Raw genomic sequence first — 24,865 nt, forward strand, 5'->3', positions numbered from 1 at the left:
AGTAATTATGTGCAGTGCTGTACATTAAACCGAAGAGCACAAGGCAAGTTTGGCAATATATTCAACTACCCCTTTTGGAAGGTTTTATTTCCTTCCTTGATAATGATGGGTTTCAGAACTGGAAAGCAATTTCATTCCCACCTCCATCCCTGAAGTTCAAGCAAAGCACTTTTCTGGTTTGGACATCCCTGAAGGCTGCAAAGCAGGAAACAGAATGTTAATAAAACGGGATAGAAAGGTCAGAAGGAAATCAGAGCCAATGAAACATTTTCTTTTATGGAGAATGAGGTCACAATTAAAAACATACAAATGAGGTTTATATGTGAAGAACAAGTCTACTGTGAAGACATAGGCCCTCTGCGATTTCTGAATCGAGAACACACTTTGGTGGTTTATGAAAGCCCACATTTTCTCTGCAGTTATTGTGACATTTCTATTGTGAGTTGCAGGGATGTTCCATACATCCTGAAAAATGGACAGAATAAACTGAAGGGAAGAGAAAAGGAATGTTCATCTGCAGCTTGATTCAATCAGTGATACTGGGAATAGAAAATGGGGCAGGTTTAATTTGGATACATAACAACTATATGGGAATTTGTAACAGGGGTTACTTTAAAATTCTAAATCAGAGGGCAAATATGCCACTCAACCATGCTGGGGTAAGCTCTTTCCATCCCCCACAATTCACTGAAAAATGCATCACCACAAAATCCGGTGCTCAAGTAATTCAACTTAGTTTTCTAAACAAAGGATGGCTGGATGCCAACCTGGGCTTTGGCACACTTGGTTGTGCGTCTCGTCCAAGTGCGTTTCATGTACCCATGTTGTCTCTAACCATGTAACATACCATACTCCCCTTAGATCACATTTTGGTCTGAGTCTTAATTTATTCCTTAAAGCAATAGTGATTGAATTTATTCCCAGTGTGAGAAGGAGTTATTGATCAGGAATTTATATGTACTGTAAAAAATAATAGAATAGTGTGTGTTTTGGGGGGCTTTTTGTTTGTACTCATGAAAACACAGCCTTGGGTTGAGAGATCAGTAGTTCTCTTGTTTTTCTATTTGTTCATGATACTTTAGGAAGTAGAGGGATTTGGGGAGCTTGATCTTAACAATACCCATTCTAAAATGTTTGATGACGTAATGATACATAGGCAAAGTTTCTAGGAGACATCAAATTCTTAAGAACAGAGAGAACTTGTTCTAGCATCAATTTTGGAAAGATCAGGGATGGCTTTAGGGGTCCCTAAGCAGGAATCTAGATCTACTTAGAAATGGGATTCAAAGTTAAATTGAAAGCAAGCTGGGGCAGGGAGAGGGCATGTCTGGGCAATTGTAGCTCATGTTTAAAGACTCCAAGGATGTGAAAGCTGCCTTAAAGAACAAAAGCCAGGGCTGACAGCAGACTTTAGTCTCCCAAAACGGGAGAGTTGGAGGCTTCGAAACCAGCAATGTTCAACGGAATAATCTGGGAAGATTTTATAAGCTACACATGGATGGGAAGAGATTAGTATGTATCCTTGATTCAGGAACCACTAGAATAGATTTACTCAGCAAATATTTATTGACCACCTCATAGGCATTGAGGATGCAGTTGAGAAATAACATCCGTTTTCCCATTGAGTTTTATCAAAATACTGAGGAGGGATGTGAATTAGGGTGGGAGAAGAAAAACAAATTGGTGAACAAGATAACCTCAGATAGTGTTAATGAAGGAGACCAGGTAGTTATTGAAGGCTGGTAATGTGAGAGAGTGAAGGGGAAATGATAATGCTCACCTTGTATTAAGTTGGAAATTAAATGAGTCATTGCATATAAGATGGCTAGCCTAGTGCCTGGAAATATTAATTCCCCCACTTTTCTACAAAGTGATGAAGTTTAAACCCTGTTTCCCATTCTTTCTACCCCAATCTGCCCTCCCCTCATCTGCTTGTGGTAGAGAAAATATGAAAATTCTCCTTCATTCAGGTTGGAGAGAAGGAATTAGGGTGAACACACTGCATAGATACAAGTAGTCTTTCACCAAATATATATATGTTAAGAAAAAACAGTCACTATCCCTGTACTTAAAGTGTTTAGAATCAATTTGGCAGGCCTGATTGCTTCCCTTGTACCAACATGATTCTGCTGCTGATGTTGAAGTCACAATGCTGGGGGTGGGAAGAGCTTGTTTGCCTGAGAAGCTGCCAGGTGCCATTGAATCCTACCAGTAAAGACCAAAATAAAAGACTTCAGGCTCCATGGTAGTCTTCCCTTCAAAGGGGTGACATCTCCCCTCCATATCCCAAGGAGAAAGGAAGCACCAGGAAGTTTGGAAAAATCATTTGGTGGACTTAAGGAAGAGAATAATGAGTGAGGCGTTGATAAAATGGTGAAAGTGCTGGTCTAAGGATTCAGAAAGCCTGTGTAACCGTCTTGAATGTCACTCACAAGCCAAGTCACTTGGGGCAAGTCACTAGTTGGAGCCTTGGTTTGTACCTCTATAGAATGAGTGTGTGCAACTGGTTGGTATGTAAGTTCTTTCTGGCTCTCATAAGTATCTTCTTCTAAATATGGCCTTTGTTGAAATCCTTATCACAGCTATCCACCATGCCTATTTATCCATGACAGACACTTAAACAGATACTAATCGTTTAGTAACTGTTACTAAAAGCTCTCCATTTAGTTTCATTTTTGTGTTTTAAAATACTTCTATGTTGGTTAACTTGAAGAGGGGGGAATTTACTGGGAAACATATATGATTCCAGAGGCAAAAACTCTGAAACCCTTTTGCCCTCTATATTAGAGGGCTGCTATAACAAATTACCATAGACTGGGTGGATTAAACAACAGAAATTCATTTTCTCACAGTTCTGGAGGCTAGAAGTCAAAGACCAAGGCAGCAGGAGGGTTGGCTTCCTCTGAGGCCTCTCTCTTTGGCTTGCAGATGGCTGCCCTATTGCTGCCTCTTCAAGGTGGTCCCTCTGTGCATGCACATCCCTGGTCCTAATCTCCTCTTCTCATAAGGACACCAGTTGGGTTGGACTACGGCCCACTCTAATGGCCTCATTTTAACTGAATTACCTCTTTAAAGGCCCCATCTCCCCAAACAGTCACATTATGAGGTACTGGGGAGTAGGGCTTCAACATATGAATTTTAGGGGAACACAATTGTGTCTGTAATACCCTCTTTGAGTTGTCGCAGATGTGAGAAGGATTTGACTTAGTAGCTGTGTTAGTGTCCTGTGACTACTGTACCAAATTACTATAAACCTGGTGACTTAACACATAGAAATTGATTCTCACATTTTTGGAGGCTAGAAGTCCAAAAGCACAGTGTCAACAAAGCCATGCTCCCACTGGAAGTTCTAGAAGATCCTTCCTTGTCTCTTTGGGCTACTGATGGTTCTAGGCATCCCCTGGTTTGCAACTGCATCACACCAAACTCTCCGTCTGTCTCTACATGGATTTCCCTTCTGTTTTAGTGTCTTCTCCTCTTCTGTCTCTTATAAGGGCATTTGTCATTGGATTTTAGACACGTCTGTGTGCAGATTGTGTGAAATGTGTTTTGAGACCAAAGTCTGAACATGGTAGCAAGCAAGTATAAATGTTACCATTTTTTCTGGAGCTAGTCCTGGTTACGTGGTTGATGACTGACTCAAAGTCATATATTCAGAGTTAAAACTCATAGATTACAGGTTAGTACTTTATACCTACTATAAAGTAGCATGCTGACAGATTTATTAAAGTTTGCTGATTGCACTATACTCTTGTTTCTCTAGTGAATCAAAAACCTATTTATGGCAGATTATTGATACAAAGATAGCACAGGAATGATAGATGATAATAATAGAGGGTTTACATGTTCTCTTTGACATAGAAGTATATATTAGAATGTTCTATGTGGTCCCTTTATTGATAGTTCTTTAAAAATATGCTCATCATTGCTACTGAAGAATTGTCAATAATGTTATATACTTAAAATATTAAAATCAGGGGCCGGCCCCGTGGCTGAGTGGTTAAGTTCATGCACTCTGCTTCGGCAGCCCGGGGTTTCACAGGTTTGGATCCTGGGTGCAGACGTGGCACAGCTCATCAAGCCATACTGAGGCAGCGTCCCCCCATGCCACAACTAGAAGGACCCACAACTAAAAATATACAGCTATGCACTGGGAGGCTTTGGGGAGAAAAAGGAAAAATAAAAAAAATCTTTAAAAAAAATCATTTTTTCAATCATGAGGATTTCATTATAGCAAAACCTAGAGCAACTAGAATGCTGGTGAAAGGGATATTTTGGTTGACAGAATTTTCTGGTTAGTTGAGTGTTGAGCAGAAGGCCCATTTAGTTTTTAACAGTTGTTAATATTTCTAAACATTTAACGTCTTTCTGTTTGCCTCCTGAAGTTTAACAGAGAGGATATAATTTAGATTTTTCTCCATGCACAGGTTTTTCTATGCAGGGCCTTGTTTAGAATTTCAGTAATTCAGTGAGAAACTACTAAATGTCTATGCCCCAGAAAGTTTTTTTTTTTTGTATTGTGGTAGCATTGCTTTATAACATTATATAAAGTTCAGGTGTACATCATTATATTTCAATTTCTGTGTAGAATACGTCACGTTCTCCAGCCAAAGACTAATTACAATCCATCACCACAAATGTGTGCTTAATCACCAATTATGCTCCCCCCCCCGCCCTTCCTCTCTGGTAACCAGGAATCCAGTCTGGATCTCTATGCGATTGTTTGTTGTTGTTTTTAATCTCCTACTTATAAGTAAGATCACATGGTATTTGACTTTCTCCCTCTGACTTATTTCGCTTAGCGTAATACCCTTAAGGTCCATCCATGTTGTCACAAATGGCCGGATTTCATCATTTCTAAAGGCTGAGTAGTATTCCATTGGGTATACATACCACATCTTCTTTATCCATTCGTCCCTTGATGGGCACCTAGGTTGCTTCCAAGTCTTGGCTATTGTGCAATGAACATAGGGGTGCATGTATCTTTACGCATTCATGTTTTCATGTTCTTTGGATAAATACCCAGCAGTGGGATAGCTGGATCATATGGTAGATCTATTCTTAATCTTTTGAGAAATGTCCACACTGTTTTTCATAGTGGCTGCACCAGTTTGTACTCCTACCAGCAGTGTACGAGGGTTGCCTTCTCTCCACATCCTCTCCAACACCTATTTCCTGTCTTGTTAATTAAAGCCATTCTGACAGGAGAGAGGAGATATCTCACTGTAGTTTTGATTTGCATTTCCCTGATAGTTAATGATGTTGAACATTTTTTCATGGGCCTGTTGGCCATTTGTATGTCTTCTTTGGAGAAATGTCTGTTCAGATCTTTTACCTATTTTTTAATTGAGTTGTTAGATTTTTTGTTGTTGAGCTGTATGAGTTCTTAGTATGTTTTGGATATTAACCCTTTATCAGATATATGGTTTGCAAATATCTTCTCCCAGTTGTTAGATTGTCTTTTTGTTTTGTTGATGGTTTCCTTTACCATGCAGAAACTTTTTAGTTTTATGTAGTCCCTTTTGTTTATCTTTTCTATTATCTCCCTGCCTGGTCATGCATCGTACATGAAAATATGCTGCTAATACTAATGTCGAAGAGTGTGCTGCCTATTTTTTCTTCTAGAAGTTTCATGGTTTCAGGTCTTACATGCAAGTCTTTAATCCATTTTGAGTTGATTTTTGTGCATGGTGTAAGGTAATGGTCTACTTTCATTCTTTTGTATGTGGCTGTCCAGTTTTCCCAACACCATTTATTGAAGAGACTTTCCTTTCTTCATTGTATGCTCTTGGCTCTCTTGTCAAAAATTAACTGTGCATAGATGAGTGGGTTTATTTCTGGGCTCTCAGTTCTGTTCCATTGATCCATGTGTCTGTTTTTATGCCAGTACCATGCTCTTTTGGTTACTATAGCTTTGTAGTATGTTTTGAAAGCAGGGAGTGTGATACCTCCAACTTTGTTCTTTTTCTTTTCCTGTGGCTATTCAGGGTCTTTTGTTGTTCTGTAGAAATTTTAGGATTCTTTGTTCTATTTCTGTGCAAAATGTTATTGGAACTTTGGTAGGGATTGCAGTGAATCTGTAGATTGCTTTAGGAAGTATGGACCTTTTAACTATATTGATTCTTCCAATCCAAGAGCACAGAATATCTTTCCATTTCTTTGTGTCTTCAATTTCTTTCAACAATGTTTTATAGTTTTCAGTGTACAGATCTTTCACCTCTTTGGTTAAGTTTATTCCTAGGTATTTTATTCTTTTTGTTGCAGTTGTAAATGGGATTGTATTCTTAATTTCTCTTTCTGTTCCTTGGTTGCTAGTGTGTAGAAACGCAACTGAGTTTTGTATGTTGATTTTGTGTCCTGCAACTTTACCTTATTCATTTATTATTTCTCAAAGTTTTTTGGTGGATGCTTTAGGGTTTTCTATAGATAAAATCATGTCATCTGCAGATAGTGACAGTTTCATATCTTCCTTTCCGCTTTGGATCCTTTTTATTTCTTTTTCTTGCCTTATTGCTCTGCTTAGGACTTCCAATGCTGTTTAAAATAAGACTGGTGAAAGTGAGCATCCTTGTCTGGTTCCTGTTCTTAGAGGGATAGCTTTCAGTTTTTCTCCATTGAGAATGATATTAGCTGTGGGTTTGTCATATATGGCCTTTCTTATGTTAAGGTACTTTCCTTCTATAACCATTTTATTCAGAATTTTTATCATAAATGGATGCTATATCTTGTCAAATGCTTTCTCTGCTTCTCTTGAGATGATCCTGTGATTTTTATTCTTCATTTTGTTAATGTAGTGTATCACCTGGATTGATTTGCAGATGTTGAACCATCCTTGCATTCCTGGAATGAATCCTACTTGTTCATGGTATATGATCTTTAATGTATTTTATATTCAATTTGTTAGTATTTTGCATTGGTATTTCTGCATCAGAGTTCATCAGTAATATTGGCCTGTAATTTTCTTTTTTATTTTGTCCCTGTCTGGTTTTGGTAACAGGGTAGTGTTGGCTTTGTAGAATGAGTTAGGAAGCATCCTCTCCTCTTGTATTTTTTGGAAGAGTCTGAGAAGGTTATGTATTAAGTTCTTTGAATGTTTGGTAGAATTCACCAGGGAAGCCATTTGGTCCAGGACTTTTATTTTTTGGAAGGTTTTTGATTACTGATTTGATATTTTTACTGGTGGTTTGTCTATTCAAATTCTCTATTTCTTCTTGATTCAGTTTTGTAAGGTTGTATGATTCTAAGAGTTTATCCATTTCTCCTAGATTATCCACTTTGTTGGCATATAGCTTTTCATAGTATTCTCTTATAATCTTTTGTATTTCTGAGGTGTCCATTGTAATTTCTCCTCTTTCATTTCTGATTTTACTTGTTTCAGCCTCTCTCTTTTCCTCATGGTGAGTTTAGCTAAAGGTTTGTCAATTTTATTTATCTTTTCAAAGAACCAGAGCTTGGTTTCATTGATTTTCTTCTATTTTTTTTTTTTTTTGGTCCATATTTCATTTATTTCTTCTCTGATTTTTACTATATCCTTCCTTGTACTGATTTTGGGCTTTGTTCTTCTTCTTCCATTTTCTTTAGATGCACTGTTAGATTGTTTATTTGAGATTTTTCTTATTTGTTGAGGTAGGCCTAAATTGCTATAAACTTCCCTCTTAGAACTGCTTTTGCTGTATCCCATAGATTTTGGCATGTCGTATTTTCATTTTCATTTGTCTCTAGGTATTTTTTGATTTCTCCTTTGATTTCTTCATTGACCCAATCATTATTCAGTAGCATTTTGTTTAATCTCCACGTATTTGTGGCTTTTCTGTTTTCTTCCTGCAGTTGATTTGTAGTTTCATACCTTTGTTGTCAGAAATGATGCTTGGTATTATTTCAGTCTTCTCAAATTCATTGAAACTTGTTTTGTGGCCTAATATGTGATCAATCCTGGAGAGTGTTCCAAGTGCATTTGAAAAGAATGTGTGTTTTGTGGGTTTTGGATGGAATATTCTGTGTATATCTACTAAGTCCTTCTGGTCTAATGGGTTGTTTAAGGCCAGTGTTTCCTTCTCGATCATCCATTCAGGTGCTCTGTCCATTGGTGTAAGTGGAGTGTTAAATTCCCCTACTATTATTGTGTTACTGTCTGTTTCTCCTTTTATATCTGTTAATAATTGCTTTATATATTGAGGTGCTCCTATGTTGGGTGCGTAGATATTTACAAGTGTTATATCCTCTTGTTGGATTGTTCTGTTTATCATTGTGTAGTGCCCTTCTTTGTCTCTTGTTACAGTGTTTGTTTTAAAGTCTATTTTCTCTGATATAAGTATTGCTACCCCAGCTTTCTTTTTATTCTCATTTGCATGGAGTATTGTTGTCCATCCCTTCACTTTCAGTTTGTGTGTGTCTTTTGGTCCGAAGTGTGTCTCTTGTATGCAGCATATATATGGGTCTTGTTTTTCTATCCAATCAGCCATCCTATGCCCTTTGATTGGATCCTTTAGTCCATTAACATTTAAAACAGCTCTTTATAAGTAAATACTTATTGCCATTTTGTTACTTTTTTTTCTGGGTGTTTTAGTAGTTATTCTCTTTTCCTTTCTTCTTCTTTAGCTCTCTTCTCTTGTGGTTTGATGGCTAGCAGAAATGATTGAAAGAGTATGACCTCGTTTGTTTTTTTTTAAACTAAATTCTGAATATAAGTGTTTTTAGGTTTGGATTTTGCTTCATTCTTATAAAAGGAGAGTTTTTGAAAATCTGATTTACATCAGATAGGATATATCAAAGACGGATTCCTTGAAATTACTGTAGTAGTATCAATGCCTTTCAAATAATAGAACCTCAATAAGCATGTTGAATGAATAAATAAATGATAACTTCAAATCCCCTTAATATGATATAGCCCAAGTATTGATAGTGAGACAAGAAGAGTCTTGGTCCTTCCTCTTCTTGTCATTGTACTTTTTCAGGGTAAAATCTACTCCTGTTCACAGATTTATTGTTACTATTACTGTGTTAGACAAAAGTCTTCCCTCATTCAACAATACCTATTGAGTGCCTGCTGTCTGTGGGATGCTGTTCTAGGAGTTGGGAATCCATCAGGGAAAAAAATTATAAAGAATGGCCAAATCAGATAAAAACACATTATATAAATAAATTGTGTGTGTGTGTATTTACATGTTCATTAAGTGCTCCAGGATTCTCCCCTCTAAATAAAATAATATGAAGCAACATGTACTAAGGATAGTCTATTTTCATTCTTTGAAATATCTCAAAATAGATTCATTTATACATATCAATATTTTTCATTTTGTGTCATTATAATTAATGGTCAATTTTAAGAACTCGTATTATAGTCTCAAAATGAGCTAAACTCCTGTTTTATTAAGCAGATTGGTCAGTTCTGATGAAATAGTTTACTTATTTATCCATACAAGCATAAACTATCTTTGCTTCTCTGAGATCTGGGAAGTGAGTGATGATCTTCAATAGGAATTTTTATCTGCTAGAGCTTAGTGTGTGATAGCATACTCAGAAGACTGGATTTATACTAGAAATGAGACATTTTAATGTGTGCTTAGGATGCCTAGATCTATATTAAATGAGCCTATGGAATTACGTGTGTGTGCATGTGCATCCTTATCCCTGTCCCCATCTCTATCTGTCCCCATATGCCATCCATCTCCTTAGCTGTAACTTCTCTATGTGGGTCCACATAACAGTCATTAGCATGGCATTCCTCATCAGCCTACTTTTCTATTGTGTTCTTCATGCTGGTTGTAACAAACCTCTGCCAACCTCCGTGTTCTTTTGGAGCATTTTGTGAGATGTGCTTTACTCTACATGTTGTGGTTTAATCCAGACAGACAATAAAAAACCTGGGGGATTTTCTCATTCCATTCATTCTGGGACGGTCATTTTTATTACTGCAAACACATGTTCTCAAAATGCACAGTACAGCAAGTTTGGTATGGCTTGGGAGTTTTGCATATTTTCCCCCTTCTTATACTGGCATACTTATAATACCATGGATAAAACAGAAAACAGAAGGAATAATTCTCTAAATGCTTTAAAACATTTGGATGTTTGGTTTTTTCCTGACAAATCATCTGAGTGATATTCTCAAATTTATCCTTGCATCATGATAAACCATGAGAAAGCTATGTATTTGAACAAAATTTTCTTGACATCCTTCTAACCCCATTCCCCATAAAATTTAATTCGGTGAGTAGCATTTTAGATTTTTGTCCTGTGCTTTGAGAAAGGAGTAACTAAGAAGTGGAACCTGTTCCTTCACTTGCTGTGAGAATTCTGTGAGCAATTATCATCCACAACATAGAGAGACAGAGAGGAAAAATATTATCGGCATTTCAGATAACTATGATATTTTAGTACCTAATTTTCTTTTCAAGTACTATGGAATAAAATAGAATACTGTGAAAAAGATAACAAGTAACGCTATCTGATCCCTAAGTTATTCCTTAGTGTATCTGATTATGCAAGTGGGTTTTTGTTGTTGTTGTTGTTGTTTTAACTGTGTAGACAAAGGGGATTCTGGATTACCTACATTACCCTGATCTCTTGCACCCAGCAAGGCTTCATTTTAACTGAGTACATTTTCTTTGTTTGCAAGAGTTACAGTGTTAATGATAATGTTTAATATCAAATTCAGGTTTGGATAGTCTCATCTCCCGGAAGAGATCAGATCCTTCCTGATCTCTGGAGCAGATGGGTTGAGTCCTTTGACTGGGAAACCTACTGAGTGGAATTTTAAGAGATGCTAAGGAACATAGTCTACATAAGTTCTTTTGACCTAATATTTTTAGTTGTAGTCAAATTATATTTGAGATGCTAAGAATGGAGGGCAAAGAACACCAAGACGTTGGGCTACTATAAGAATAGTCCATGTGCTTAAGTAAAAACTAGTTTTTGGGGCTGGCCCAGTGGCTGAGAGGTTAAGTTCCTGCACTGTGCTTAGGCAGCCCATGGTTTTGCTGGTTCGGATCCTGGGCGCGGACATGGTACCTCTCGTCAGGCCATGCTGAGGTAGTGTCCCACATGCCACAACTAGAAAGACTCACAACTAAAATATACAACCATGAACTGGGGGGATTTGGGGAGTAAAGGCAGAAAAAAAAAAAAAGATTGGCAACAGTTGTTAGCTCAGGTGCCAATCTTTAAAACAAAAAACTAGTTTTTATCCCCTGAAACTATACTCGAGACATCTGCTGTGGACAAATAGAAATGAGATTCAGATTCAGAATGTTCCAAGAGAAGGGGGGAGCTGAGACATGTTGAAGAGAAGCATGAAGGCCTAATTAAAACCTTTAAAATTATATAAATAATGTACCTTTATAAGAGAGAATATGGAAAATATAGATAAGCACAAACATCTCTGTACACAGAGCTATTAACATTCCAAACGTATCCATAGATATTTAAAGTATGAAATTTTATTTCATTAAAAAAGTACCTGTATTAGTTTGCTAGGGCTGCCATAACAAATACAAACAATTGGGTGCCTTGAACAATACAAATTTATTTCTCACAGTCTTGGAGTCCAGAAGTCCAAGCTCAAGTTGTCGGTAGGTTTGATTTCGTCTGAGACGCCTCTTCTTGGCTTGCAAATGGGAACCTTCTCACTGTGTCTTTCCTGTGTGTGCATGCATATCTGTGTCCTAATGTCTTTTTATAAGTACACCAGTGACAGGGGATTAGGGACCACCCGTGTGACCTCATTTTACCTGAATTACCTCTTTAAAACCTTATCTCATTCTGAGGTGCTGGGGGTTAGGACTTCAACATGTGGATTCGGGAGGGACACAGTTCAAGCCCGTAACAGTGATCAAACCATACATATTTGAAATCTGCTTTTCCCACTTAGCACCATACCAGGAACGCCTTTTCATGTCAATGAATATACGTACAGTCTAACATTGTGTTTAATGGACGTAGACGATTTTGTTGTGTATGTGACCTAGTGAATTGTCATTTCCCCTGCTGCTGTACTCCTTAAATGCTTTCAACTTCTCATTTGCTATTTTAAACAATGCTTCAGTGAATATCCTCATAACAAGGTCTTGCCACATGAGCTTATGTTTATAGCTTAATTTTCCTAAAGTACAGCTACTGAGGCAAAGGGTAGAACATTTGGAAGTTTGTGATACGTTTTATCAGATCACCAAAAGATTGCACCGAATTATACTCACATGGGCAGTATAGAAGAATTCCCATTTCTTCCCCTAAATTTCAGCAACACCGAGTATTATCATTCAAAAATCACTAATAATATGATTAAAGGAAAAATCCTTTTTATTATTGTTTGAATTTACATTTCTTTGATTACTAGGGTGGTTGAGTCTTTGTTCATATGTTTACTGACCTTTTGCATTTCTGGCGTTAGTTGTGTATTTATGTCTCTGCCCATTTTAAAATAATTTCTATGACTTTCTACATTTCTATGACTTCAGTTTTTTATATTTAACCCCTCTAGAATTTATTTTATTTTGCTTAATTTTGTTTCAAACACGGTATATTGGATAATCTTTTCTAGAACACAACTGTTGTATGTTTCTGGGTTTTGTTTGCTTTCCAGTTTTTCTTATATATTTTTATATTAGTGTCATGCTGTTTTAATTGGTATTCTATATACATATGTATATAGGTTGTATTAGCCCATTGATATTCTTCTCTTTTAAAATTTTCTTAGCTATTCTTGTGCATGTAATATGTATATATGAATTTGAGTATCACTGTGTTAATTTTCCAGACAATAAAATTATAGTTGAGTTTCTTTTTGTCAAACGTTTATGGAGAACCAGGATTGGATTTAAGCTAGTTATTATTTTTCCCTTTTGCCACTCAATTTGGGGTTCTTTAAAATCTCACCTTGTTTTTTTGATGTGAGTAGATCAGATGCTCATGTAATTATCAACAAGATCCTAAGTTGTTGAGCAAAATGTTACCAGCAGTTAGTTGAATAGATATAGGCTTTCAGTTTTAGAAAGGGCTTTCATTTTATTCTTTTCTTTGCATTTATCCTACTTCTGCCAAGTCAGATTTTCCAAAGTTACCAAGATTGAGTGTCTAATATAAATGTTTTATACTGTCTTCCTAGTTTCAAGCACATTTTTTGATGTAGGCATAATTTCAAATAGACTTGCTTACTTTTAAAGAGTAGTTTTTCAGGAAGTCATACACTCTTTTTTCTCACATTATGTGCTTTAAGTTTTACAAACTTGCTCTTTAGGCAGAACATTTTCCCTAGACTCCTTCCCCACACTTCCTCCATGATCGATAACCTGGCTAATTCCTGTTTATCTTATTTGGGGAGGGCTCCCCTGACCACTGACACCTCAAAGACACATAGACTTTAGCTTCCCCTTCCATGTCCATAGCATCTTACTGCACTAATTTATTACTTTAATTAGCAAATCCTGCACTAGACTGTAAGCTCCATGAATACTGAGACTTACCCAAATTGTTCACCACTGTAGACCTAGAACTGAGCATAGTGCAATATGTGGCAATAAACAAATAAACAAAATACTGAATGACTGAGAACACAGTATTATTTTACATTAAGCCAAATATCTGATATGAGTTAAACACCAGCCCTTAACTCCTTTGTGTGTGGCTTGTATGTGTCTATGTTTGATTTGGGGGTTTGAGGAAGAATGGTGGGATACAAAGGAGCCTGCAGTCCTCTCACTGCTCTTAATGATGAATCTGCATGTAACTAATGAATTTTAGCATCTCTGCCCATTGAAGCGTCTGGGAACAAGCTGGAAGAGTCATTTTCTCTAGTAGTGGCTTATGTAGAAAGGAGCAAACCTTTTATCTTCTTAGATTGAAGAATCAAGGGAAAGCAATTTTAAACACGCAAATGAATTAGAGCTTTGCTCTATGTCAGCACTGACCACCCTTCTATGCCCCACTTTCCTTTCCCCACCCCTTAAGATATTTTTGCAAAACATCACTGAGTTCATTTGGGACCAGATTTCAATGTTGCTATATTATGGGTGACCCTGAACTTATTTGTGTTTTTCCTCATCACTGTAGATCTATGCATATGTCTTTGAGAACATCAAGTCTGTCCGACTGGAGGCACTGCTCTTATCCTTGTTGAGCATCACGGTGCTTGTTCTGGTTAAAGAGCTGAATGAACAGTTTAAAAGGAAAATTAAAGTTGTTCTTCCTGTCGATTTAGTTTTGGTAAGTATGAAATCAGCATTTAACATTCTGCCCTCTGATGCTCTCCAGTTTCTGGAGGTAACCTGCAGAGGCTCACTATGTTGTCTATAGTAACCCACAGCTACTTCTGTCTCTCATTAGAGTAGGGCTAATTTGCATGCCTATACATTAATGTAAGAACAGGAAACATTTTGAGTCAATAATTTAAAAAAGGAGGCACACGTTTTCAATCTACACAGCATTTCTCATATACTTGTAATTTTTTTTACATAAATCATATAGCCTAAGATTTTAAATGAGACATTTCTAACAGTGAAACTGAAAATATCTCTGGCTTGATGCATCCTAAGGTAATAAAAAGTGATACCACATCCTACTGATATGGCATCTGTATGATATGCATAGAAATATTATCAATTGAAAAATGTCCATTCATTATTCATAGATTTGTTGACACTTTTGTTACTGACATAATTTGCTTTATTAAAAGGATACTCATGGTTTTCATTGTCCAGGGCTGGTTCTCTGAGATATTTTTTTTGTTGTACCTGTCAAAGCAATAAATTATACTTTGCTCCTAAGGCATATAGCACTAAAAAAATATGTTTTGAAATTTTCAGGGCCTCTAAGGGGAACTCTTAACTAAACAGGACATTAAGTTGGCAATTAAATGTTAACACAACCATAGTCTACTAAATTACTTATCATTAATTGGCTTTAGTTTTTTAATGGTCTTTGGATTATTCGTGTCTATGACAAGTGGTATCTAAACAATTTCACCTATTGAAATATCCCTTCATACTATTGAAATAGTGTAGGTTTATATAAGTGTATAAGGCTAACACGTTGGAAAATGTCTCTGAGGGATATGATTCATTTCTGTAGAACTAAGATGGATGGCCTCTCTCCATAGCTAGACCTTTTTTGTTTTAAATTGTGTTTATTTATTTATTTTTTAATTGCAGTAACATTGGATTATAACATTATATAGCTTTTGGATGTATATCATAATATATTTTGAATTCTGTGTAGATTACATCATGTTCACCACCCCAAAGCTAATTATAGTCCATCCCCTCACATGTGAGCCTAATCATCCCTTTTGCCCTCCTCCCTTCCCCTGTGGTAACCACCAATCCAATCTCCATTGCATAGCTAGACCTTGAATGATTATATACTCTTGATAATTTTTGGAGATACATATAACGCATATGATATATATAATATACGCATGTGTGTGTGTCTGTATTTGAAATAAGCTGTAAAAGTGGAGGATACCAAGATTATTAGTTTTCACAGCAACAATTGTGAAATGTACCATTTATTCCAGTGTCCTATAGGCATTAAGAAATGCTTATTATATCTTGAGATGCTTTATTACATAAGTTGCATAAAACCAAATATTGAAAATAACCTTAGGGAAGAAGTCCCTTGAACTAGTAATAAAACAGTTACTTATTTCTTGCAAAATTAGTAAGAATTATTCTTATAGTAAAAGAAAAGGTAATTCTTATGCAGCGTTGCCCTCTAATATTTGAAAGACTCAAGACAAAAGTACTAATGCTGGCCCAAATACCTAAAAGTAATGGATCAAATGTTAAATAAAATAGCTTCTATTTTGCTACCTTGACTAAAATACCTTAGTGATTACCTTGAAATCCAGATTAGAACGCAGAATTCTCCTACTCCTTTGAGTTCTTACAGAAAGTGGAAGCATGGGGAGAGCCAGCCTCTTGGCCAGCCCCTTCTCTTCCCACTCCAACTCTATCCCACCCACCAGGGATTCATATGTATGTGTGTGTGGATGCTGTGCCCCAGTGTCCAAGCTCCAAACACATCTGCCCTCTTCCACCACAACTGCCCCTTGGCCTTCTCTTGGGCCACACTGGGAAGATGGACCTGGGGAAGATGCCTTGGAAGCTTGAGGCCATTTGGGCAGGAAATTGTAGCTTCCTAAGAATCCAGAGTGTGGTCCAGAAAGAGGGGTATCAGTTTCATCCCCTTGCCCCTACAAAGCTCCAATATTGTGGAGAGGGCTACAGTTGAGGAGGGCCAGATTAGAAGCCTCTAAAGCACTGGGCCTTGCTGGGGAAGATCCCCTCTTGCCCAGGTCTAAGGGCAGTGCCAGCCTTATACACACATATAATACTGAAATAATATTGAAGAGGGACAAATGAATTGACTGATAAAGAAGTTTAATTATGTTAAAGAAATACAGTGAGGAAGTAAGACACATCTGAAAGACTAATTCAGTGACTTAGATTACTTAATTTTAATATTGGCTATGTGTATTGAACATCATGTATTCTTCCATTTTCAATAAGGATCCGGTATCTTGTGCCTATGGTATATTTTCTTTCACAACTGACAATATTTTCTGACCTGATTTAAGTATTTCACGAAAATTATTAGCAGTTAACATTTATTAATTGGTTTAGGAATTTTTGAATGTGATAGTACTTTCGGTTCCAACCTAATAGCCTGAATTGTTAACTACCATTATCTTCTTTAGACAATGCTGTTGTATCACAATATTTATAAAGCTCAACAGTATAACCTGTACAGTTGTGCTGCCTTTTTAAAAAATCCTCAAGGATGTTTTGCTTTATAAGGCCATTTTATATTTTAAAAATCGCTGCAAATTCAGTTAAATATCATTGCAGAGAACAGAAATACATGAAAGGATTCAAACCCCTACAAAATGATATTGGGCACTAATTATTAGGTATGCTTTATTTTGCTAGTGAGATGTTATTATATCTTTTTTTGTCTTGTATATGTTAAATTTGTACTTTAAGTAGATAATTGGTGTCTCTCTTTTAACAAGAAAGATGTAGTGTATAAACAGTTCTAAACAGATACCTTACAGACACCATAACCATGTGAAATTTCCGGTACCTACTAAAATCAGCAGAAGAATGAAAGGAGAATGTGAAAATGGATGGAAAACATTGGGGTGGCATGACTGGCAAAACGAAGGCTGAAATGGGTTCTGAAAATACATTTTAAATGTGGTTATGGCTCCAGACAGAGAACATGTGACCTTACTTGTCATGAATCATATATCATATAACAAAGTATAGGGCACCTGAGACTCCATGGAGGTATTTGAAAAATATTGAGCCCAACGTGTTACTAACTAGCATATTTTACTCCAAGAAGCAGCAAAAGCTCAAACTTCAAGAATATTCAAGGAGATTGTAAATCATCAATAACCTGTTATAGGAATATTGATGCCATATCTCAAACTCTTGAGAGGTTGCTGTCATGGAAAGAAAATGTGCTGTGGTTATAAAGCATCCTTTCATGTCACAAGAGACAAGTTTTAGGTTGTACTGTGGTATCTGTACATACACACACACACACACACACACACACATACATACACACTCCTATATTCTATGTTCTGCTCCCCTTCAAAATCAAACATAATTGGGTTGACACAGGGTAGGATATTAGAAAAGCCATATTACTAGGATGTGATTTAATTTTTGAGACTGTAAATTAAGTAGTTTCATATCTCAAAGGGATTTTTTGATTTTTAAAATTTTCTTAATTTTTAAAAATCTGTGCAATTTCTTTATTACTCTTGACAGTCATGGGACACATGAACAATGTTTACTTTTAAAAATAGTCTTGGGGTATTTGAGAGGCCAGTAATAATTTTCTTTTTCTTCTTTCAAATGGAACCTTTCACACAGATTATTGCCTCATCATTTGCTTGTTATTGTACCAGTATGGAAAAAACATATGGATTAGAAGTAGTTGGTCATATTCCAAAAGGGTAATGTAGTCTTTTTTTCCTTTTCTTTTCTGTCTGTTTGCTTGTTTGTTTTTGATGGAGGAAGGGACTAGCGGTAGGTGGGTATGGATTTCATTTCTTTCAAAGGCCCTGTATGCAACAAAATTCTAATTAATTCCTATTTTGAAATGATAGAAACAAGCAATACACATATAAAGAAAGAGAAACTTCCTAGAGTGTTTATTATTACTACGGAAGTTGATAACTATTTTATACAGCATTCCTTCAGGTGAGAGATTTGTCTATCATTTGAAAAAAAATGAAGGGCATTGAATTTCTAAATTAGAGTCATGCTCTGGGATTTAGTCTGCCATTCCCCTCACATATTCTTATCACTATTTTTAGTTCATTTAAAACATAGTAAAAGTACACAAGCATCATTTAAAATAGCAAACCCTTAGGCCTGGGTTGTGTACGATGATGAGAGAAAGGGCGGAAGTGGCGAAGAAGGCATATTCCTAGCTGGCTTAAAGCGTTCCTCTGGACACTAAAAGGACGTTTAACAAGAAGAGAATGGGTTCCCCTACAAGGGCAAAAGGTTGTTCCAAATATAGCCTCAAGTAAAATGAAGGCATCTTAGGGAAGAGAGGGGTGTCTTGTGGGTTATTCCCTTTTAATGGGCTGTATATACGGCAATATTTATAAATTTGGGGGAAAGTTACAGTTGTTGAGTCATCTGTATTTTTATTTTCAGTCACAAATTTTGGTTTCTAACTACATTAAAATAGAGGAACAGCAGAAAAATTCTCAGAGATTAGAAAAGATAATTAAAAAAAAAATCTTTTGTATTTAGCCCCTAGAGACAGAGACTAACAGTGATTATCTGACTCAACTTGGATTTTCTAAAGGGTTCTCCACTATTCCATTCTCAAGTCAGTTTATTGTTTCTTTCTAGGTCAGTTTATTGTTACTAATAATTAGGCAAGCTCAATTTTCGTGAAACAAAAGTTCTTTTACTTTGAAATAGTAGCACTTTTGTATAGTATGTATTTCAAGGCCTATTATGATACAAATCAATTTGTTTGGGGGTTAAACTTTAGTAAGTGGGCAAAAAAATCATGCCTCTTCTCCATCCCCTCTAATTCTCCTGTATTTTCAGTCATCTTTCCAGACTCATCCTCTTAAGGAAGCGTAGAAAGAGCATGGCATTGAAATTAGATGGAGCTGAGATTGAATCCCAACTCTACCATTCACACTGTGACTTTAGATACATTACCTAACCTTTCTCAAAATGTTTTCTCCTCCACACAGTGTACACAGTGGTACTGGGTCTGGGGGGTTGTTGGGAGAATTAAATGAAATAGTTAATATGAAAGGGCCAAGCTTTCTTCTTACATGCCAGGTATTAAATCAGCATGAATTATCTTCCCTTTTCCTTCTACTTTGCCCAAAAGGGATTTTTTTTTTTTATTTTTTGGAGGGGAGGTAAGTCTCCCAAAGTATCATCAAGGGTAAATGAACCATAATAGTTTGGCCCAAGTGGTTTTCAAAAGACAGTAAGACAATGGCTAGGTGTTAATTGAAAAAAATATTTTAAACCGTTCTTTAAAACAGAAACAGTTAACTGTGGTCCTACATCTTGCAGCAGAGGATGATGGGGCCTTTGTACATGTCTTTCTTAACGTATGTGATACATAGTTAAGTGCTGCAAAAGAATCAAGTTAAAAACATAATTAAGGTTGCGAACTCAATGGCAAATTTAGGGATTAACTCAAGAATTGTAGCTCACAGTAAACTGGTGTTTGCATACAACACTGTAGTATTCAAGGCAGAAAATATAGTCTCTGATGCCAGCCAAATAAATCTTTAGAAAGGTCCAAATGAAAAAATGCTCCAGATCTTCTTTTGTCTGATACAGGAAATTTTTGTTGAGGTAGTTTCTGTGATATAACCTCAATTTCCTGGATGTGCATGACAGTTAGACGCATGGAGCTGTCCCTGTGGTGTTCCTTGAGATTTTGCTTTTCTCCTAAATAATGTTGAAAACAAAGAGCTCCTAAGGGCAAGGCTGCTTGGTTTTCTCACGGGTATTTCACTTATTCAATGTAAACTTCAGAGCCATTACCACAGATGAATTCATTGCAAGTCTTTACAGAAATTACATGAAAGTTGATGACTTCAATATGGTCTTTCTTTATACAGAATTCCTCCACCTAGAGCTCCTCCAATGCATGTCCTCTCTGCAGTAATCACTGAAGCTTTTGGAGTGGCACTTGTAGGATATGTGGCCTCACTGGCTCTTGCTCAAGGATCTGCTAAAAAATTCAAATATTCAGTTGATGACAACCAGGTGGAGTATGCCCCAGCCTCTCTCCACAGCTATCAAAGCATTGTACTGTACACTCTTTGATCCTGAAAATGTTGAACTTATGAAAGCATAACTTTCCTAAGTGTGTAGCAAGAATAGGTAGAACAAAACAAAAGAAAAATCTCCAGATCATTCATAGAAACTTTAAAATCTGGTGATCATAGGTTTATTTATAATACACTTTTTTTAGAGAGAGGGAAAGACATCTTGATGTTATTTTTTATTTCTTTTTTGGAGAGAATCCAAATATATTTATCATTGCACTGACCTTTAAAAATTATGGATTTCATAGTACAAATAATGCTAGTACTGTTTACTCTTAGTAAAAAACTAAAGGATGTGGGGATCTATTCTTAGATTGCCAAAGGATGAAGATTATATTGATCATATTTCTGAATTTACTCCTCCAGTTCTTATTTCAAGCCCAGTAGCCTATACAAGTCTGCAGGGACAGCTGCAGGATGGTGGTTATGAATGCCACATTACCTGTGTCTAACTCTCATTCTGACACTACATGACCTTAAGCATTTCTGTGACCCAGGTTTCTCATCTGTAAAAAAGCAGATTTATTCACTCAACAGATGTGTGTTGAACTCTATTATGTACCAGGCACTGTCTAGAAACAAGGGACACAACGGTGCACAACAAAAACCGTGTCTTTTCTCATCTCAAAATCTCCCAGTGGCTTCCCATCATATTCAGATGAAAAGCCTCTTTACCATGACTTACAAAGTCCTATGTGACCTGCCACTATCCCTTTTTCTCTCTCATCTTGTATCCCTTTTATGCTCTGTTCTAGCCACACTTACCACCTTGCTTTTCCTTGAACCCACCAGTCATGCTTCTGGCTCAGGACATTTGCACTTGCTATTGCCAATTGTATAAACTCTGTTCCCTCAGATATCTGCATGCTTCCTTTATTCAAATGTTCCCTTCTCAGGGGGATCTTCCTTGGTAACCTAAAATCCTAAAATCCAGATTTTTCTACTCCCTCCTCTTCTTTACTTTTCAGATTTATCTTGTTTATTGTTAGAATTCCCTCACTAGAACACCAGCTCGATGAGGGCAGGGATGTTTGTCTGTGTTGTTTACTGGCAGCAGCAGCAGAAGGAAAATATTAGGAATCTTTTGCAATAATCCAGGTGATATTTGGTGACTTGGACCAGGATGTAGCAAGAAGTTGAGAAGTGAACAGATTCTTGATTGGATGTTCCATCTGGGAAAAGAGGAAAGAGTCGAGAATATCGCCAAAGCTTTTGGCCCAAGGCATTAGAACTTGAGATGGGGAAAATGCAGGAGGACCAGATTGTGGGTGGTAGAAAGCTATAGCCCAATTTAGTTAAGTTTGGGATATCTGCTAGCCGTCCAAATGAAAATGCTGGTCATATAGTAGCAGATTGGCCATATGAGTTTGAAGTTCAGACGGGTGATCCAGGCTGGACAAATTTGGGAGTTGTCAATGAGTATTTGGGTAGGTAAGATGTAGATATGTTAATGAACCAAAGTGGATTCAATTCCTGGCGAGTTAAAGTCAGACTCTCTACCAGAAGTAGTTGTCACACAAAGTAGGGTTTATTTGCAGCAAAATGGAGAGCATGCAGAATCATTTTCAAAGTTGTGGTTCTCTCCAGAGTGGGACAGCAGGGGCCTTTTATTTCTGATGGGGAATGAATGTTCAGAAGGGAGAAGTGGGTATTCGCTTACGCAGGCTCAGTTGGAAAACATACGTCCACATTTGCACAGGCACTGCTCTTGGACTGGGGCTCTGGTTCAGGGTGGTTGGTGGTTGGTGGTTGCATCTCTTAACACAACAAAAAAGAAAGAAAGGAATTTGTATAAATAGTTAAATGCTTTGGAAACCTCCCTTGAGTTTCTCAGGGCAATTAGTTGGTGACAGATAGAGAAAAGAAGTGGTCTAATATTTGTGATTGTTTAGATGAGATGGAACCACAAAGGAAATTGAGACACCATGGCCAGGGAGTAGGAGGAAAAACAGGAGAGTGTGAGGTCCTAGAAGTGAAGTAAAGGAGCCTTTAGGGAGGAGGAAGTGAGCAACTGTGTCAAATGTCACTTTCAGGCCAGGTAAGGTAGAAATTAATGATTGGAGTTAGCATTGTGGACATCATTTGTGGAGTGGTGGGAACAAATGCCGTGATTGTAGTGACTTAGAAGATAGAGGAGAAATTGGCAACAGAGACTATAAATACCTTCTACTTCCCTATAAGGTTGCTGTGAGAATAGATGAGTAAAGGTCTTAAAACAGTTTCTGACTCACCGTAAGCACTCAATAAATGTTAGCTATTTTTTTTATAATGGTTAAATAACAACCAGTGGAGGGAATAGAGATTGAATACAAAGAAGCCTAATCTTTGACAAGTTATACCTGTGGTTTCTAAATATTAATTGTGATTAAGAAATGATATGTTCTCCTATTATCAATCTTGCAGGAGCTTTTGGCCCATGGCCTCAGCAATGTGATTCCTTCATTTTTCTTCTGCATACCAAGTGCTGCTGCCATGGGAAGGACTGCTGTCCTCTACAGCACCAGAGCGAAGACACAGGTATCATTGTTCAGGGACAAAAGAACTGCCAGGCCTTTCCTCTCCTTGGAGAATGGGACAGGCGAGCTTCTCTCTAAAGTTCTGAAAATATTTTCGCTTCTTCAGTTTTTTTTACTAGTTTTGAGGAAGTATATCTCTCTTCTCTTTCTTGTCAATGATCCTTTCAGAAGCCGAATGATTCGGTGAGTGGACTAAAAAATTCTGTACTAATGGCAGCTTTATTGTTGGCAACTTTTGAACCAAAGCTCTCTCTAGTGATGCCTTTGATTTTTTTTTTTGGCTGATCTAATCAGTCGATTTAAAAATTTTCCATTTTAGTTCACTTCCTTTAAATAAAATTAAATCAATTGTATGCAAAATCAGTCCTTGACCCTGAAATTCCTGTTTATAGAGATGTACAAGTATGTAAATGAGTAATAAGATGTCTGTGCACATTTTAGGTTAAAGAAACAGTTATATATTTTTAGGAACCCAAATCAATTCAACATTTATTGAGAGCCTACTGTATACTGGTGTTATGGTGGGTATTGGTAAGATGACAGTGATGATAATGAAGATGTCACTGTGATGATGATGATGGCCATGGTGCTGGTGGAAGCATATCTTGAGTTAGGAGCCAGTCATGTGTGTCATACTTTTTAAATAAATGAACTCATTTAACCTTTTAGGCAACTCTATGAAGGAGGTATAATTGTTATCCTCATTTTCCACATGAGAAAGTTGAGGAAAAGATGGTTGAAGTAACTTACTCAGGTCACAGAGCTAGTGAGTGACAGAGCTAGGATTTGAACCCAGGTAGATTTACTCCAAATCTTGCACTCTTCTCACTGCTCTATAGAAGAAAATTCATGTATTTGTTAATTAAGAAATTAACATTGATAGCTAACCCTTATTAAAATAATTCATGTTTGTTTAACATTGGAATTGAATGCAAACTTTTATGTGATAATTCAAACATTTATTAGGAGTCTAGCTTATATTAAGTCCTTTTTGAGGGGTTGCAGAAGAATAAATTTGAAAAGGATATTGTTCTTGACCTTGGGGGCCAAGTGGCAAGAGAAAGGTGGGTAAATAGACATTAAAATATAGTATAAAACTAATTAATAAAATTACTGATTAACATACCACAGAGCAGAGGAGAAGCAGTAAGAAATTCTGAGTATATAATAATTTGACAAATAATTGCCAACTCATCAGCCAAGTTGTGAAATCCTTACTCAACTTTGCTTTACATGACAATTTGATTGGTTTTCACGCAGTTAGTGATTTCCGGCATGGGTTCATCATGTGTATCAGCATAAACATTTTTGCAAACTATACTCCCAAATGTTTGTGATGTAAATTTGATTGTTTCATACGTAGTGTACTCAGTTATCCTTTACTCTCAGGACCCTTCTATCCATAAAATTCTAGGATTCTATGATAGTTTCCTCCTAGTTTCTCACAAGGATGAGTATATTAAATCTCTTCATGTTCAGGCTAGATAAGTAGGGTGAGTGAGTAAGGGCATGGATTCCAGAGCCTGGGCTTGTGTTCGGGCTCCACCACTAGTGCTTGGGTGACTTTGCACAAGTAACTTGACCTCTCTAGCCTAAGTGGACTCAGCTGTTAAAGTAATTGTGATAAGAATTACATGAATTAATACATGCTTATTTAGCACAATGCCTGAGCACCAAATAAATATTCCTTTACTGTTAACAATATCATTGGCTTTATTATTATTAAGTGTTTTTATTATAATAAAGTATTTTTAGAACCTTTTTCTTAACATTTAATATTAAAATATCCTGGTTTGATTGGGGTGCAGCAAGGCAGTTTCCAGCCCAAGTTTCCCCTCCAACTTGCTGGGGATCTTGAGCAAGTTGGCATCTTTATCCATCACACGGACAGAGATAGTTGGTATAGAATCTGTGAGGTGTCTTCCGGCTTGAATGTGTTCCATATCTGGGGTTTCCTTGGGCATTTACTGCTTTTCTAATTTCTATTTTAGTAATGACAAAAACATCTGATTAATCT

At 36.8% G+C, this 24,865-nt stretch overlaps 1 protein-coding gene across 14 annotated transcripts in view; it reads left to right on the plus strand.

The window, feature by feature from the left end:
- SLC26A7 (solute carrier family 26 member 7) overlaps positions 1-24,865 on the plus strand; it is a 128,236-nt gene that overhangs the window by 61,317 nt on the left and 42,054 nt on the right. For 11 of the 14 annotated variants that reach the window (XM_070631702.1, XM_070631703.1, XM_070631705.1 and 8 more), the window contains 4 exons: positions 14,047-14,199; positions 17,880-17,962; positions 20,123-20,270; positions 22,736-22,849. In XM_070631702.1, the coding sequence (XP_070487803.1) occupies positions 14,047-14,199; positions 17,880-17,962; positions 20,123-20,270; positions 22,736-22,849 (498 nt within the window). The remainder of the gene's footprint in view (positions 1-14,046; positions 14,200-17,879; positions 17,963-20,122; positions 20,271-22,735; positions 22,850-24,865) is intronic. The other 3 variants (XM_070631710.1, XM_008526374.2, XM_070631711.1) reach the window with 2 other exon arrangements.

Source organism: Equus przewalskii, chromosome 8, assembly GCF_037783145.1.
Source record: "Equus przewalskii isolate Varuska chromosome 8, EquPr2, whole genome shotgun sequence".
In the NCBI taxonomy this organism is placed as follows: Eukaryota; Metazoa; Chordata; class Mammalia; order Perissodactyla; family Equidae; genus Equus; species Equus przewalskii.